Raw genomic sequence first — 19,277 nt, forward strand, 5'->3', positions numbered from 1 at the left:
GTATTACTTTAATATACAAAGGGGGAAACCACAATAGTTATTTTCAAAATAAATGTCTTAAAAGGTAGAATCTTGGTTCTTACCAGAAAATAAACAACAGGAAGCATTTGAGTTCCATTAGTTTCTTTTCTGTTTATGTTTGATTCATTGTGGGACTGACAACAGGGTAACTAAAAAAGTAATGGAAGTGCCTGGCTGGCTCAGTCAGTAGAGCATATGACTTGATCTCAGAGCTATAAGTTCAAGCCCCACATTAGGGGCAGAGTTTACTTTAAAAAAAAAAAAAAGTTCTGGAAAAGTGATTATACTTACATTCCTGTTTGAAGGTGAAATATTCTGTAAGATGTCTGCATTCATGATTTCCTCGAAGCAAAAACACTGTTTTGGGATGATTAATCTTTAAACTCCATAAAAACAGCACACACTGTAAGACATATATAAGGATAAATTTTTATATGTGACCATGATAACACATAAAGACAATTTATAGGAATTCAAATGACTTGCTATAATGCCATATCTCATTGCTATTCCCAATTGAAATATGAAACTTTCTAGCTTTTTGAATGTGACATGCTGTTGCCCTAGAATCTGACAGACAGTAAGGAGGCTTCATACATACCTCTCCTTAATTTTTATTCCCATGTTCTATCCAAATATCTAGCACTCTGTGACAAAGCCACCCACATATATACACACATACCCCTTAGTTCTAAAATCTGTTTTATTTAATAAAGAAATACCAGAGACATTTCCACTAAAATAAGGAACGAGGCAAGGATATCCACTCTCTCTGCTACTATTCAACACTGTACTAGAGGTATTAGCTAATTGAATTAGACAAGAGAAATTAATTAGAGGTTTAAGAATGGGTAAAGGGGGCCCGTGGGTGGCTCAGTCGTTAAGTGTCTGCCTTCGGCTCAGGTCAGGATCCCAGGGTCCTGGGATCGAGCCCCACATCAGGCTCCCTGCTCCGCGGGAAACCTGCTTCTCCCTCTCCCACTCCCCCTGCTTGTGTTCCCTCTCTTGCTCTGTCTCTCTGTCAATTAAATAAAATCTTTAAAAAAAAAAAGAAAATGATATAATAATAGTATATCTGAAAAACCCTAGGAAAAAAAATGAATGATAAAACTAACTCAAATAATAAAAGAACTCAGTAAAATGGCAGGATATAAAATTAATATTCAAAATCAATAGCCTTCATATGCACAAACAATAAATAGGACACATGGTAGAGAAAACTCCATTTATAGTAGCATCAAAGAAGATTAAGCATATAGGAATAAATTTAGTAAGAAATGTGCAAAATTAATACCAAGAAAAATTTAAAACCCTCCTGAAAGACACAAAAGTAGGCAAGAACAAATGGAAAAACACTCCTTGTTCTTAGATAGGATGATTCAGCATTAGTTCTTCCTAATTTATAAAATCATTGCAATTCCAATAAAAATACCAACAAGCTATTTTATGGAGTTAGACAAGTTGATACTAAAATTTCTATGGAAAAATAAACATGCAAGAACAGCGAGGAAACAGCCAAGAAAAAAAACACTGAAAAAAGAGAACTATATGGGGAGGGGGAACTAGTCCTACTAGACATTAAAAGATACTATAAAGCTTCTATAATTAAAACAGTAGTACTGGCACATATATAGATAAATATACCAGTGGAATAAACTAGTCCAGAAATTAATTCAAGTACATACAGAATTTTGGTATATAAGAAAGGTAGCATCCTAAAGCACTAGGAGTAATAATGGACTTCCTTTTTTTTTTTTTTTAAGATTTTATTTATTTATTTGAGAGAGAGAGTGCACACGTGCACACAAGCAGGGGAAGGGGCAGAGGGACAAGCCAACTCCCTACCGAGCAAGGAGCCCAATGTGGGGCTCCACACTGTCCCACAATCCCATGACCCTGAGAGCAAGACCAGAGCTGAGGTGAGATGCTTAACTGACTGAGCCACTAGGTGCTCCTAATGATGGACTTTTTTTTTTTTAAGATTTTATTTATTTATTTGACACACAGAGAGAGAGAGCACAAGTAGACAGAGCAGCAGGCAGAAGGAGAGGGAGAAGCAGGCTCCCCACTGAGCAGGGAGCCCAATGTGGGGCTCGATCCCAGAACCCTGAGATCATGACCTGAGCCAAAGGCAGCCACTTAACCGACTGAGTCACCCAATCACCCCAATGATGGACTTCTTAATAAATGTCTCTGGGACAACTGGTGCCATTTCAAAAAAAATCAGATCCATAACCTACATAACACATAATAAATGACAAATGAACAAGGGAGCTAACTGTATCAAAATGAAACCATGTAAGTTCTGTAAGAAAGAATAGTGAGGAGTGCCAGGGTGGCTCAGTCGGTTAAGCATGTCTGCCTTCGACTCAGGTCATGATCTCCAGGTCCTGGGATCCAGCCCCACATCAGGCTCCCTGCTCAGCGGGGAGCCTGCTTCTCTCTCTCTCTCTCTCTCCCTCTGCCCCTCCCCACCGCTCAGTCTCTCTCCCTCTCTCAAATAAATCTTTTTTAAAAAAAGATGGATAAATTTGACTATATACAAATAATTTGTACAGTAAAAAAAATTTGGCAGAAACTGATAAAATTACATATTCATTTAACTTTTGATCTACCCTGAAGATACACCTCCAACAATAAGAAAATCATATGCACAAAGTTGCAGTATTGCTTGTAACAGCAAAATTTTGGAAACAACCTTAACGACCATACATAGGACAGAAGGCTGAGCAAATTATGACACACTCACACAATAAAGTACCATAAAGCTATGAAAAAAAAAAAGAGAGAGAAAGATCTCTATAAACTGATTGGAACAATTTTCAGAATATACTGTGAAGTGAAAAAAGCAAAGTGCAAAAGAGTATGCTACTGTTTCTGTAATAAAGAAGGGAAGTAAGAAATACACATGTATTTACTCATTTGTGCAGAAGAAATATAGGAAGGATAAATGAGAAACTAAAGTTACCTACAATGGGCACAAAGGAAAGGGGTGGAAAGAAGGGGGCACCGGGAACAGTTAAGGGGGGTTGAGGAGGGAGCAAGACTTCTCAAAGGATAACCTTTTGGATAGCTTTGACTTCTAGAACAACAGTAATGTTTTACACGTGCCCCTCAAAATAAATAATTAAATCAACCAGCATGTGAAAGAAACCCCAAATAGAATACCAACAGTAATAAACCTAACTGTATTATAAATAGATAACAAAGCAACAAAGAAGGGTATGGGGAAAAAAGAACTAACCCAAGTAACTTTGGAAAATAGCATTTTGACTGCACACTACAAGGCTAAAGACATAGAGAAATGTACACAAACACAATATGTTTTCACAGTATGAATTGGCTGTTATATATGTATTTTATGGGTATAATAGGATTGAACAGACAAGTGAATGTATTGTAGATAATGGGAGTAGGAAAGGAGGAAGACTAGACTGAATCTTGTGATGTGGGACTGGAATCAAAACTTAACTCTTTTTAGGGTATATACAGATAGATACAGAAACAAATAAAAATGTGGGTACATGTGCAGGTTAGTATGCTTATATATATTTCCTAGCTCCTGCTGAGAGGGCCTACGACCTCAAAATCACTATGTGTATTGGGGCGCCTGGGTGGCTCAGTCATTGAGCGTCTGTCTTTGGCTCAGGTCATGAGCCCAGGGTCCTGGGATCAAGCCCCACATGGGGCTCCCTGCTCTGTGGGAAGCCTGCTTCTCCCTCTCCCCCTCCCCCTGCTTGTGTTCCCTCTCGCTGTGTCTCTCTCTGTCAAATAAATAAAATCTTAAAAAAAAAAAATCACTATGTGTATTGATTTTGGACTACAAATCAATTTTAGCAGGAAAGTATATATGCAAATACAGAACCTGCAAATAATGATCGATCATATATACTAATCATAAAATATACATATCTCACACACAGTCTCAAAACACAAGCAACAACTGACAGGACTATGGTAAGAATCAGATAATCAATAACTGTAGTTGGCAATTTTGACACACTCAAAAGTAACTCCTAGTTCAAGCAGACAAAAATAATGAGAGTTACAGGGAACAGTTCAACAGAGAATGCATTATTTTCAAGTATATACAAGATAGCCACAAAGGGGCATATGGCTGGCTCAGCTGGTAGAACATGCAACTCTTGATCTTGGGGTTGTGAGTTCAAGCCCCATGTTGGGTATAGAGATTACTTAAAAAAAAAAGTCACAAAAATCTACGAGGTACCTCATCAGAAAGGGAGTCTCAAAAAATTCCAAGGAATGAATATCATTCAGGTTATGTTCTCTAATTAAATTAGATTAAATAGAATCAGTAACAAAATACTAACACTAAAAAAAAAATCCCACATGACTGGAAACAAAAAACATACTACTTCATTGTCCTAGGGTTAAAGAGAATTCTTAAAATAGAAAATACTAAATGATAATAAAAACCATACATACCAAAATCTGTGGGACCCAGATAAAGCAGCACTTAAAGGGCAATACACATTGACAAGTACATTTACTTTTTAAAAACAGATATGGAAATATGCTTGTAAATGCCTAATCTATATCTTAAACGTCATACAGAAACTCCTAACAGTGATTGTAAGAGTGGAATGGCTAACATATGAGGAGACACTCGATTTCATTAGTAATTGGAGAAATACCAATTGAAACAATAACATACTATTTTAGACCCATCATTTGGTAAATATTAGAAAATGAGATAAAACCAAGTTCTGGAGAGAGGGCTGTAAGGAAATATGAACTCTTAGGTGCTACAGGTAGGCATATAGATTGGTACAGCTATGCTGAAGAGGAACCTGTGATTGTCAGTTCAAGAATGAAGGTAATACACCCTTTTCCTTGGCAATTCCACTCTTGTTCATAAACCACAGAGAAACTAAAACATGGGAACATCAGTGGATTTATATAAGAATATTCATCATAGCAACGTTCACTATAGAAAGAAACTGCAGGCAACCTAGGTGTCCAACGTTGAGAATAAATAACTAAAATGTCATAGATGTATACTCTGGAATACTATACAGCAGGCAGAAAGCAATGACTGAGAGGCAGCAACCTGGATGGATCTTAAAAACATCATGATAAGTGAAAACATCCAAATCAACAGAAACAAAGCTACAGCAGTGGTTCTCAGTGTGGTCACATTAATCTCAAATGTGGTACACGGGCATCACTAGGCAACTTTTCAGAAATAGAGATTTTCAGACTCTATCTCAGATCTAGTGAATCAGAAATTCTGGGGTAGGGCACCTGGGTGGCTCAGTTGGTTAAGCGACTGCCTTTGGCTCAGGTCATGATCCTGGAGTCCCGGGTGGGGCTCCCTGCTCTGCAGGGAGTCTGCTTCTTCCTCTGACCCTCCCCGCCCCCATGCGTGCGCGCGCACTCTCTCTCTCTCAAATAAATAAATAAAATCTTAAAAAAAAATAAAGAAATTCTGGGGTGGGGCCCAGCAATCTGTTTTTGAGCAACTGTTCCAGGAAATTATGATGCATGCTAAAGTTTGAGGACCGCTGAATAGCACCATAATACTTATATAAAATTAAAATACTTTATCCACCAAAACCTTACATATTAAAAAACTAATGTAATGTATTATATGTATTCTGAGGTGCTAAACATAACAGAAACATATATAATTGCAAGAGGGAGAAAAAAAATAGAGTTCACAGATAAGAAAAAAATTAAAACAGAGACGGACTTTGCAATGACTAGTAATAAATGTGTCATGACCTGAAGAGCTTGATTAATTCAACTGGGATTTTCCCACCTCCCAAAAAAGACTTTAAAATTCGAAATCCAGGTGCTTCTCAATAAGCCTAATCTAAGTCACCAACATGTCTTGCCCATGCTTACTGGATTAGATTCCTAACTGGCCTCCCTGTACCTACTCTTAGGCTTCCATTCAGTTTATCAAAAAATAGCCAGAGTAACTGTTTTGTTTTGTTTGTTTGTTTTAGAGAGGGAGGGGGAGGGGCAGAAGGAGAGAGAATCTTAAGCAGGCTCCATACCCCACAGGAGCCTGACATGGGGCTCAGCTGGATCTCATAACCCTGAGATCATGACCTGAGCCGAAATCAAGAGTCGGATGCTTAACCAAATGACCCACCCCAGGTGCCCTCTGAGTGACTGTTTTAAAACATAAATGTGAATATGTCATTCCCTAGCTCAAAACAATCAATCTCCAATAGCTTCCTACCACATTCAGAATAACACCCAAACTCCTTACTACGGTTTGTAAGGCCTGACATCATCTAATCCCTGCCTATCTCTCTGATACATCGCCTACAACTTCCCCTTACTCATTATTCTGTCTAGCCAAACTGGGCTTGTTACTATTTGTGGACTGCATTAGGCTTGCTTCAACCTCAGAGCTTTTATACTTGATATGTCCTCTGCTGGAATGTACTCACCCCTCCCCCACCCCCCACCACAGAGGCATGGCTCATTCTCTCAGGTCATTCAAGTTTCTATTCACAGGTTACCTCCTCCTCAAATCAGCCTTCCCTAATCTCCATCTAAATTAGCTAACCTTGACGCTCTTTTAGCCCCTTACCCTGATTTGATTTTCACAGGCATAAACAAATACATGATGCTGTCCCTTTCAATAGAAAATACAGTATAGGACTTGGCTTTGCTTGTTCATCTCCATCCCCAGAATTTAACAGTATTTCTCAACAGAAGTACTACTGGCAATTTGAAAAGCATGATTCTTTGTTGTTTAGGAGTTTCCTGCCTATTGGATGATGTGTATTTCCCTGGATCCAGCTCATTAAATATCAGTAGGACCTCTCAAGTATTGTGACAAACTATTCATTCATATGTCTTTGTACATAATTATGTGTACATCTGCAGTATTTCTCAAAAATGGAACTGCTGGATCAAAATATACGTACATTTAGAGACAGACACTGCAAAACAAACATGAAACTTAAATATGCAGACACATACAGATATACTTAGACTTTTTTCTTTTTTTTGGTTGACTTTTGTTTTTGATGTATCAACTTGCACAGAATATTCCAAAGAAAAAGTACAGTAAATTCTAAATGAAATAAGTCAGGCTGAGAAAAACAAATACCATATGATTTCACTTATGTGTGGAATCTAACACAAAGCACAGGAATAAATAAACAAACATACAAAAAGCAGAATCAGACCTATAAATACAGAGAACAAACTGATGGTTGCCAGAGGGGAGGTGGGCGGGGACTGACAAAATGGGTGAAAGGGAGTAGGAGGTATAGGCTTCTAGTTATGGAATGAATAAGTCACAGAAATAAGAGATACAGCGTAGGGAACAGTCAATGGTATTGTAATAGCCCTGTATGGTAGCTACACTTGTGGTGAGCATAGCATAACATAAACTTGTTGAATCACTATGTTGTACAGCTGAAACTAATATAACATTGTGTGTTAACTATACTCAAAAAAAGGACATTAAATTCATATATAAACTTAGAAAGCACTTTCTCTTTTTTCTCTATTACATTTCCCAGCCAAGAACATGATATATCTTTTGATTTATCTAGGTCTTTGTTTCTGACTCCTGAAAAGACTCACCTTTTTGAAGTAATGAGATATATAAAAGCACAATTCATATCCATACTTCAGTGTAATTTGGTTGATATACTTCTTGGCCTCTAATCTCAAATTTTATTTCCTTATATATCAGGATGCAATTGCACAATTATCTGTACAATTCAATTACAGGCTCATGATTATCAGATCTGTTCAGACACTCAAAACTCACTTATTTCTGTGAACAGAATTTGTACTCCACTTCAACAATCCTTTCTGTATGTCAACAATTATTCATTAGTTGTCAACATGTCAACACATCAACAATTGATCATCGGATAACATCTATAATCCCTAGACATCTGATAACATTTTCTCTTTGGTGACACCTGTACATGTAGTATAACATATCCTATGATGAAAAGGTTCCCTTTAACCCTTTCTCTTACTGTAAAATCAATTAAAAGAAACTAAATTTAGCTTCCCCGACCTCAGAGCAAGTAGTTTACAATATATACAAACGAAGAAGGAACATCAAAAAGCTCAGGAATAAGTGAAACTTTACTATTGTGTTTTATCAGTGACATCTGGATCAGTCCCTGGTGTACTAATCAAAGCCCACATTGCTTCAGGAAAGATCAATGCTTGCTCTGGGCATGAAAAAAATCAGCATGTCTTGATTTTCTCATATAGGCTCAAGGAAAGAGAAGTTATTAAATATAGAAAGAAAATAAAGTGAAATAAGGTTCTGTAAAAACTAGGCCAAATGTATCAAAAGTCTTTAAAATATTCAGTCTCTCATCCACTTCTTTTACTTATAAGAATCTGACCTAAGGAAATATTAGAAATGCTATTAAAAATGTATTCAAAAAGATATTAATTGCAGCAATATGCAGAATGGAAATAACTAGAAAAGGACCACTTGTGATACAAGTGATAAATATCCCATTAACTATTGCTTAAGCCCTAAAGACCTTTTAAGTATCTTATGAAGAAACAAGAAGTCTGGAGGTAAGATGTCCAGGTTTAGTGTAACAGCTCAGTATTGTCACCAAGAAACAATGTCCTCTCTGCCTCTTTGATCTGTAATTCACAGGAGGTTTGCTTTTCATCCTTAGCACTTCCTCATGGTCACAAAATGGCTGCTACAGTACACACACCCACATTTGAAATGACATAGTGAAATAGGGGCTCAAAAGCTTTCACCTTGCAAAAGTCTTTTCATCTGGAAACAAATGTTCCAAAGTGCATGTGTGTGCATGCACATTCACATCAAAAAAGCTCAGACCAATGAGAATTCATTACCTGAGGCTGGGTTAAGGGCCTCCCTTCCTGAAATCAAAGGTTCTCTCTGAACCCCCAATCTCATTTATCTGAACAAAATAGGGATTTTGATAGGAAGGAAGGAGAGAAAAGATGGACAACAAGCAGTACCTGCTACAAACCTAATTATCCAACAACAGGAGAACGGTGAAGTAAATTATGGTATTTTTACCATTAACCACAATTTTGGAGAAATTTTTGTAACAGAGAAAAGTGCTTTCAATACAATGCTGAGTGGGGGGGAAAAGACTACAAAAAGGAAAGGTACAAAATGATTTCAATTTTCTTTAAAAAAGATATATGCAAATGTAAAAGAAGAAAAAAGTGCAAGAAAATACAAGATGTTGGGGCGCCTGGCTGGCTTAGTCAGTGGAGCATGCAACTCTTGGTCTCAGGGTTGTGTTCGAGCCCCACCTTGGGTGTAGAGATTACTTTAAAAAAATTAAAAATCTTAAAAAAAAAAAAAAGAAAATACAAGATGTTAACACTGATTATATCTGACTTATAAAGGTTTTTGTTTTCTTAGATTCTACATTTCCCAATTTTTCTACAAAAATGAACTATTTACAACAACAAAATGTAATAAGGACTCTATTACCTATTTTCATTCATTTGACAAAAACATACTCATGCTTATCAAGGACACTGATAAAAAAATTGCTCAAGTATATACTTGTATCATGTTGGACTAAGCTGTTGCCTACAGAAGTTTATAAACTTAGTAGTTTATAAGTGACTTCCAACTGAGACTACATATACCCTGATGTTTAGTTTAAAATTGGTATAAAACAGCATTGTCACTTTAAAGTTTTGATCCATTTATCTCTTAAGCTATTCCAGAAAAACCCTTTAAGTTAGTGAAACATCAAATAAGAAGATAAAGCCAAATATAAACTATGATTTATTAACATCCACTCATTCGACAAATACTGATTTTGAGTGTCCCCTATGTGTCAGGCACTATGCTAGGTCCTAATATGAAGAATAATGCAGAAAATTAAGTCAACACTTTTGTACTATACTGAAAGATCTGTTCATAAGTGCATCTTTTCTAATAGACTGTCAGCTCCTACAGAAAGCATAAATCTTCTTTTAAAGATTTATTCATTATTTATTTTAGAGAGAGAGTATGTGAGCATGGAGGGGAGTGCAGGGGATGGAGGGGCAGAGGGAAAGACAGAATCCCAAACATACTCCCCACTGAGCATGGAGCCACTCAGGGCTTGATCTCATGACCCTGAGACCATGACCTGAGCGGAAATCAAGAGTCGGACGCTTAACTGACTGAGCCACCCAGATGCCCTGAAAGCATGAATCTTAAAAAGAAAACAAAAAATAGAAAGCATGAATCTTATTCATTATTTTATCCTCAGAGCCTACCATAAAGTCGGCAATCAGGAAACATTTGTTGATGAGTAAGGAAAAAATACATTAACAGAAAATATTCTGAATATAGTATATGTGTACAAAAATCATGGATTTTTTCAGTGTGTGCTTTATTGAATATACTGATGCATTGAAACTATCTGTAAATGTATGAGTTAACAATCCGAAGATGATTTGGTACAATATTATCTTTTTAAGAAGTTGTTTCATTAAATATAATGTCAAATTAAAAATTCAGTAAGTTCTGTATTTTCTTCATCCTCTAAAACGTCTTCATGCTAAAAAATACACAAAAAAGTAAATATTCAATGTGTCTTTCAAACATCCATACATTTGACTGGCTACTGAAACATGATGTGAACAGGAATTAGGAAGCTTTTCTTTTTTAGGCTATGTTTGCTTCCCTTTTTATTTTATTTATTGAACTATAGTTGATATACAATATTATATTAGTTTCTGGTGTACAACATAGTGATTCAACAATTCTATACAATATGCAATGCTCACCACGATAAATGTAGTTATTACCTGTCACCTACAAAGTTATTACAGTACTATTGACTATATTTTCTGTGATGTACATTTCATCCCTGTGACTTATTTATCTTAAAACTGGAACTCTGTACCTCTTAATCCTCTCTACCTATTTTACCCAACTCCCTACATCCTGCCCCCTCTGGCAACCACCGGGTTGTTCTCTGTGTTTTTAAGTCCACTTCTGTTTTGTTTGTTCATTTGTTTTGTTTTGTAGATTCCACATATAAGTGAAATCATATAGTATTTATCTTTGTCTTATTTCACTTAGCATAATATCCTCTAGGTCCATCCATGTTATTGCAAAGGGCCACATTTCATTCTCTTTTATGTCAGAGTAATATTCTATTATATCCAGTATATATGTATACAGACCACACTTTCTTTATCCATTCATCTATTGATGGACACTTAGGTTACTTGGAATAGAGAAACATTTCAATGATACAGTCTGCATGTATCATCTCCACCCATCCCAGTACCTACTTAGAGACCTTGGAAATTTACTGAGCAGCAGGGAAACGTGATTATTTTCTTAGCTTCTACCACTAAGTTTTGTCCTCATAGATGACACTAAATTAATTTGAGGCACTGGCAGGTAACACTGAACTTTTCTGATCCATGAATTTAGACAACCCATCTAACTAAAGAGGACAACCCATTTCTCTTGTATATTTTTCTGCAGCTATAGAACAACTGCTGCTTCTTTGAATGAGCACTAGGTAAGATAGCTAACTTGGATCTAGGAGTGATGCTGCACAAACAATAAACCTTTAACCACCAGAAACACACTAAGTACAGTGAGACTATCACACTATGAGGGAGAACCAGAACTAAAGACTACAAGAACATCATGCAGACTCAATTTCTCATCTCATGCTTATTCTGGGCACATTATAAATTTAATTACCTGCACTATTCAAAAGTTACTTCTCTTTTATTTGCCAAGCATGTGTAGCTAAATCAATGGACATTAAATATGAACGTGCTTTGGTTCCACTGTACTCAAGTCTTTGCATTAGGTTCTAAAATAGTTTTATCTTTTATACACAGTAGTTTATACTTTAATTCTTTTTTTAAAGATTTTATTTATTTATTTGAGAGAGAGAGCAGTGGGAGGAGAAAAGGGAGAGGGAGAGAGAGAATCCCAAGCAGGCTCTATACCCAGTATGGAGCCCAACATGGGGCTTGACCTCACAACCCTGAGATCATGACCTGAGCCGAAATCAAGATTTGGGATGCTTAACCAACAGAGCCACCCAGGTGCCCCTACTTTGTTTTAATTATAATCATTTTTTCTCATCATTCAATTTTTAAAATATATTTAATTGTGAGTTTCCATTAAATTCATTAACTTTAATCATTTTTTTCTTTAATGAACATTTGTTAACTGCTTACTATGTGCAATAATATAAAAAATTATTCCTACAATAAGCTAAATGCCTGCTTATTTAGCATTGGAAGTTAATCTAAAAGCAAATTGTAGCCCAGCAACTTATGGTTTTATAATGAAGATCTGCTAATTCAAACCCTGTTTAGGGTGAATAGCAATTTATGTAATTTACACACAGCCTATACATTATCTTCAGAGGAAAGGTTGGTAAGCATTTAACTTATTTGCAAAGCTGGGTTAATATAGCTTTCTATATGTCTACTACATATAGAAGCTACAAGAAGGAATAGATCTTTCTTATACAAATGAAAACATTTCTCTAACACTTTAATACTGAAAGTAATGAAGTTTACAAATTCTGCCAGTGTTCTCATTTTAATTTCTTCTGCTGAAGAATGGAAAGCAAATTTCTAAAAAAAGACAATATGATCGTTCCAATGTATCCAGTTTAATTTTTACCTCTATACTGAAATAGCCTCTGTCCACATAGTCACCCAGAAAGAGGTAGCGTGTGTTACTAGGTGATCCTCCAACTTCAAACAACTTCATCAGGTCAAAGAACTGTCCATGAATGTCACCACACACTAGGGAAAAAAGGACACATGGTGAGATGAAAAATATGTCTTAAAGAGAAAGGGCAGTACACCAATAAGATCACAGTTTAACTTTTAACTTAAATCACATTAGCTTTTGACTGGAATGTTCTATAACTGTGGTCAATCAATACTGAATAGTCCTACTGTAAATATTAGGTATTTTAAATTGTATTTCTTTGATGAACAACAAATATACTGAATAATCCAAGACTATCTCATAATTCCTGGAAAAATTATCACATATCTTAGTTGGTTATTTGTAATCATTTTTCAAATTAGCTCAAATCTAAGCACCACTGTGCAATTACTTCTCATACCTGTGATTGGTGCATCTACTTCTATCATAGTCTTCTCTTGTCTCAGGATGGCAGCCCCATCATTGATTATCTTTAAGGCTACTTCCTCTTCCAGTCGCCCTTCCTTCACCAAATGGTTTTTCAAAACATCAATTTTAGGTTTCCCATTCTCAAATACTTCCTTCAAAGTAAGCCGTTGGGTTGGAGGAAAGGGAACAGCTAGAAGGAGAGAAAAAGTAATTTAAAACACTTAAACGTATAGAGAACCATGAACCCATTTCTTCTATGTAACAAATTAAACCTAATATATCACTATGATTCCATATCCACAGTACCAGAACTATGTGGGGAAAGAAATCTAAGACACTGTATGTTATTGATGATAGATTCTAATTTTTAAAAAGGCCACAGTTAAAGTTATTTAAAAGATGTATCTGAATGTGTGTATGTATGAATTATAATGTTTTACATATAAACATGAAAGACTTGAAGCTGATTCAGAAAATAAACTAAAAGACCAGGGACTAGATGATATGATGATATGAGTATCTTTTATCTATGGAAAAGGTGTTAAAAATGAAACTGTGGGGTGCCTGGGTGGCTCAGTTGGTTAAGCGACTGCTTTTGGCTCAGGTCATGATCCTGGAGTCCCTGGATCGAGTCCCGCATCGGGCTCCCTGCTCGGCAGGGAGCCTGCTTCTCCCTCTGACCCTCCCCCCTCTCATGTGCTCTCTCTCTCTCATTCTCTCTGTCTCAAATAAATAAATAAAATCTTTAAAAAAAAAAAATGAAACTGTGGTTAAAATGAAGGGAAAGAAATCACAACACTAAAGGGCACTTATTTTTCCATGGAACTGACATAATGGAACTGTGTTTTAGAAGGCTGACTTTGGCTCCTGATCAGGGGAATCATAGTTGTATACTTTATTATTAAAAGGTAGTTGCGGGGGCGCCTGGGTGGCTCAGTCGGTTAATCATCTGCCTTTGGCTCAGGTCATGATCTCAGGGTCCTGGAATCGAGCCCCACCTCAGGCTCCCTGCTCAGCGGGGAGTTCTGCTTCTCCCTCTCCCTCTGCCTGCCGCTCCCCTTACTTGTGCTCTTGCTGCCTCTGTCAAATAAATAAATAAAATCTTAAAAAAAAAAAAGGTAGTTGCTTAAAATATTACTGATAACAAGCACACTACTAATTGAATGGAGCTGTTCCTGAGAATTACTTGCTACAGTAACACAGCATAAACTAGAAGAGAACAGATAAGGAAGGTCTAGTGTGTTTTCTAATCTGGAAATGCTAAAAACTAGTTTATGCTTGATATAAAGTTCAGGTAATATTATGGTGAACTACCAACTTTAACAGAAAAAATCTTTTTGACCTTTTAAAATTGGTCATCACCTCATTTACTTACTTTATAATGTAGTCTACTTTAGATTATCTATGATCTAACATCGACAAGCCTATAAATTATACATTTTATTTTTTTTAAAGATTTTATTTATTCATTTGACAGAGAGAGACAAAGCGAGAGAAGGAACACAAGCAGGGGGAGTGGGAGAGGGAGAAGCAGGCTTCCCACTGAGCAGGGAGTCCGATGTGGGGCTTGATCCCAGGACCCTGGGATCATGACCTGAGCTGAAGGCAGATACCTAACGACTGAGCCACTCAGGTGCCCCAGAAGGGTTCATTTTAATTTGTGATTTTTTTTTTAAAGATTTTATTTATTTATTTGAGAGAGAGAATGAGCTAGAGAGCATGAGAGGGGGGAGGGTCAGAGAGAGGCAGACTCCCTGCTGAGCAGGGAGCCCGACGTGGGACTCGATCCCGGGACTCCAGGATCATGACCTGAGCCGAAGGCAGTCGCTTAACCAACTGAGCCACCCAGGCGCCCTTTAATTTGTGATTTATGCCTGGTGGTTCTACTTCTAGCTTTATGGTGAGGGGCTCCTGGCTGTCTCAGTCAGAGGAGCCAGCGACTTTTGATCTTGGGGTCGTGAGTTCAAGCCCCATGTTGAGATTATTTAAATAAATAAATAAACTTTAAAAGCGGGGGGCACCTGGGTAGCTCAGTTGGTTAAGCGTCCAACTCTTGATTTCGGCTCAGGTCATGATCTCAGGGTTCTGAGGTCTAGCCCCATGCTGGGCTCTGAGCCGGGTGTGGAGCCTGCTTGGGATTCTCTCTCTCCCTTTCCCTCTCCCTCTACCCTTCCCTAACCCCCCAGCTTGTGCACATATGCTTGCACCCTCACTCTTACTCTCTCTCTCAAAAAAAAAAAAAAGAGAGAGAACCAACCTGAAATCTACAGGCACTATAAAAATTTTAGACTTAAAAATCCTATGGTAAGTTCACCGTGCTCTTAGCTACAACTTGACTCATCTGGGTTATTCAAAGTTTGTTGAGAAAAATTATAGTAGCTATCCAACCAGCAAATATTCCCTTGAAACAGGGGACCATATATATCCCAGTTCATGTAGGACAGTCCTAGATTTCCACTGCTCTCCTAGCATAATTGTTAATAGAGCCCCTTTTCACTCTCAAAAGTATTCTAATTTGAAGGATAAATTGTTATTCAGATGGAACATCAATACATTATTTTAGTCAAATAATCTACTTCTAAAATAAAATAAAGATATTATGATGAATCTTTTATTTATTCATCTGGTGAGTCTCTAAAACAGAGTGAAAGGTAAGTCCTAAACAAATTTACTTCAATTTTCATAAAACGTAATGGTAATATAGTTGGCTTTTAACAATAATAAAAAAGTCCTTTATAGTTTAGAGAGTCTTACTGAAATATTTTCAGATGAAATTATATGCTATTTGGGATTTGCTTCGATATAATGGGGGGACAGGGAATAAGCAGCGGTACAGAAGAAAAAAAGAACAGTAGTGAGTTACTAACTGTTGAAGCTGAGTGCTGTTCATTTGAAAGCTCCTAATACTATTCTCTCTACTGTTGTAATATGTTTGAAATACTTATTTTTTTAAAAAAGTGTAAAAATTGGGGCACCTGGGTGGCTCAGGCAGTTGGGCGTCTGCCTTGGGCTCAGGTCATGATCCCAGAGTCCTGGGATCGAGCCCCACATTGGACTCCCTGCTCAGCAGGGAGCCTGCTTCTCCTTCTCCTCCTAGCTCAGTGCTCTCTTTCTCTCTCTCTCAAATAAATAAAATCTTTTTTTAAAAAGTGGAAAAATTACCAAAACTAAGAGTATAAGTCTTAGAAAAATTTAGAGAAATTTACATGAGGTTCAATCAAGAGCTACTTGCATGTGAGTTCAGAGAACCCCAAGTCCTCTGAAATCTTGATCCAGAAAAATAAAGAAATGGATGGTTCCACATTTAATCATTCCCCTTTTCATACTTAATTTACCTCTTTTTGGTTTTCAAACTCTTACTCTCAATTTCTGGCTAGCCAATCTGCCCTTCCCCATTTTGAAATGAACCCCATAGAAAGCCTGCTTGTTTTTAATCCCCACTTTGTAAATAAAAGAAATTGGCCAACAAACTAAAAACAAAATGAAATAATATAAAATCAAATATGTTGGAATTGACAAAAAAGGTATTATAATAGAGGTAGTACCAGAGACAAGAGATCCACAGATATTATTTGACTTCTAGCAGCAATATTATTACTACTAATAAAAATAAATTTCCTGGGGCGTCTGGGTGGCTCAGTCATTAAGCGTCTGCCTTCGGCTCGGGTCATGATCCCGGGGTCCTGGGATCGAGCCCCCATCAGGCTCCCTGCTCCACGGGAAGCCTGCTTCTCCCTCTCCCACCCCCTCTGCTTGTGTTCCCTCTCTCGCTGTGTCTCCCTCTGTCAAATAAATAAATAAAATCTTTAAAAAAAATAATAATTTTCCTGCAATACTGAGTTGTAATCAGGTAACAGTTTACAAAACAGGAAAACCATTTTTTCTATATAAGTTATGTAAGAAGAGGTGACAACAACCTAAAGAACTCTTGAGAAAGGGCGCCTGGGTGGCTCAGTCGGTTAAGCGACTGCCTTCGGCTCAGGTCATGATCCTGGAGTCCCGGGATCGAGTCCCACATAGGGCTCCCTGCTCAGCAGGGAGTCTGCTCCTCCCTCTCATGCTCTCTGTCTCTCATTCTCTCTCTTGCAAATAAATAAAATCTTAAAAAAAAAATTTTTTTTTAATTAAAAAAAAAAAGAACTCTTGAGAAAGAAATTTAGAAAGGTATTTTTTCTTTCTCTCAAATTCTTCAGTTGCAATTTACTTAAATAATAAACAAGTCACTTAGTTAAATGAAAACAAAAGCAAGGTTGAAATGGATCAAGGGGATTATGCCCAGCTAAGAGAAATGGGACACAGCTGAGCCAGGAACACTAAAAGGAATTAAAATTGGCTTGAGACAACATGCATTACAGAAAGTTCCAGAAGAGTCCTAAGTTTTTAGCTAAGGGCAAATAAAATCAGTTTCATTCAAATCAGAAGAAAAGAATCTTCAACTTTAAAGGAGTGGGTCCTAACTCCCCTCAAGTTACTCCTAGCTATGTTTAGAAGCCCTGAATTCCATCTTCCTTTATTAGAAAGTTGTATACACACTATAGTTGAGGTTGAGTCATAAAAGAGTGGAAACAGCCACCATCCTGAGAAGACTAAAGGAAATCCAGCTAAGTTTGGTCACGAAAGGAAATAGCAGGAACTTTCCAATTAAACTTTAAACCTCTATTTTTAAAAAATATGCCCCAGGTACAGTGATCATTTGTCCAAGTACACCTATTAGGATATTCTCAGATTATTTATCTTGTCCTAATGTGATTTAATAGCATCCTCTTTTACTCTCGAGTATCCTGATTTAAATCACCTACCCAGGAACAATATTCACCAGATTCAGCGGGAGTGTTTGTTTAGAATGTAGATTCTTAGGCCTCAGACAGGTAGAATCAAAACTTTTGGGGATCCTGCACAGGCATTTGCATTGTTAACAGGTGTCCCAGGAAATTGTTGTGCATACTAAAATTGTTTAGAGAAAACCAGGAAAATGGCTTAAGGGAATTCTAAGTAAAGACACAACTCATCTCAGGGCACCTGGGTGGCTCAGTTGGTTAAGCATCTGCCTTCAGCTCAGGTCATGATCTCGGGGTCCTGGGATGGAGTCCCGCATCTGGCTCCTTGCTCGGTGGGGAGCCTGCTTCTCTCTCTCCCTCTGCCTGCCACTCCCTCTGCTTGTGCTCTCCCTCTCTCTCTCTCTCTCTCTCTCAAATAAATAAATAAAATCTTAAAAAAAAAAAGACTCAACTAATCTCAAATAATCAGCACCTTCATTCATCAGTCATCACAAAGTAATAGTTTACAGGTCTTTATGTCCTTTTCCCCAGTCTCTACTGTGAGCACATGGAAACAGGAGTTTGGAATTTCTGAATGAAAAAAAGAGGATCGGGCGCCTGGGTGGCTCAGTTGGTTAGGCAACTGCCTTCAGCTCAGGTCATGATCCCGGAGTCCTGGGATCGAGTCCCACCCACATTGGGCTCCCGGCTCGGCGGGGAGCCTGCTTCTCCCTCTGACCCTACCCCCTCTCATGCTGTTTTTCTCTCTCTCTCTCAAATAAATAAATAAAATCTTTAAAAAAAAAAAAAGAAAAAAGAAAAAAAGAGGATCTAGAGTAGTGGGAACTGCCCCACTCCAACCTCTAACCTGTCAAAACCTGTACTTTGTAAAATGCAGTAAAAATAAATTACTAGAAAAATGATCCTATCAAATTGCTATTTACGTTTTTAAATGCTCTATTTCTGTACTTATTGAAGTTAATAACAAGTTGTAAACTGAGAGGAATCCACGGACCACATTTTGTGTAACACTGGTTTGGATAAACATGGAGTGAGGGGAACAAGAATAGGACTAGAGTAAAAATTTGAATATTATGTATGTACACATCTTCAAGCCAAAGTTTAGAGATTTTATTATGACTAAGGTACACATAAGAGGATTTTCAGCTGTCTTCACTATTCACAGTGAATGATAATCTTTTCTAAGAACCCAAGTCTCTGACACATTCATTTCCAACCGTTTTTATTAATGGCACACAGGATTTCACTAACAAAAAATACAACAAAACACTATGGCTGTGCAAGCAGATGAACAAGCTGAAGTTTTAGCTTCTAACATCTTATCCCTGCTTTAAACTATGAAGTATATGAATTGTAACACAGAGTTTCAGTTCTTGCACCCTTTCAAA

General features: G+C 37.2%; 1 protein-coding gene across 6 annotated transcripts in view; it reads right to left on the reverse strand.

Moving 5' to 3' along the window:
• The window catches only part of PPP3CC (protein phosphatase 3 catalytic subunit gamma), a 98,683-nt gene that overhangs the window by 43,219 nt on the left and 36,187 nt on the right, over positions 1-19,277 (reverse strand). For all 6 annotated transcript variants that reach the window (XM_064585408.1, XM_064585407.1, XM_064585406.1 and 3 more), the window contains exons 2-4: positions 13,104-13,301; positions 12,650-12,774; positions 313-424 (exon numbers count right to left, since the gene is read on the reverse strand). In XM_064585408.1, coding sequence (XP_064441478.1) covers positions 313-424; positions 12,650-12,774; positions 13,104-13,301 — 435 coding nt within the window. The remainder of the gene's footprint in view (positions 1-312; positions 425-12,649; positions 12,775-13,103; positions 13,302-19,277) is intronic.

The sequence above is a fragment of the Mirounga angustirostris genome, unplaced genomic scaffold (genome assembly GCF_029215605.1).
Source record: "Mirounga angustirostris isolate CCGP_5_RB_7025 unplaced genomic scaffold, mMirAng1.0.hap1 SCAF_2, whole genome shotgun sequence".
Taxonomy (NCBI): domain Eukaryota; kingdom Metazoa; phylum Chordata; class Mammalia; order Carnivora; family Phocidae; genus Mirounga; species Mirounga angustirostris.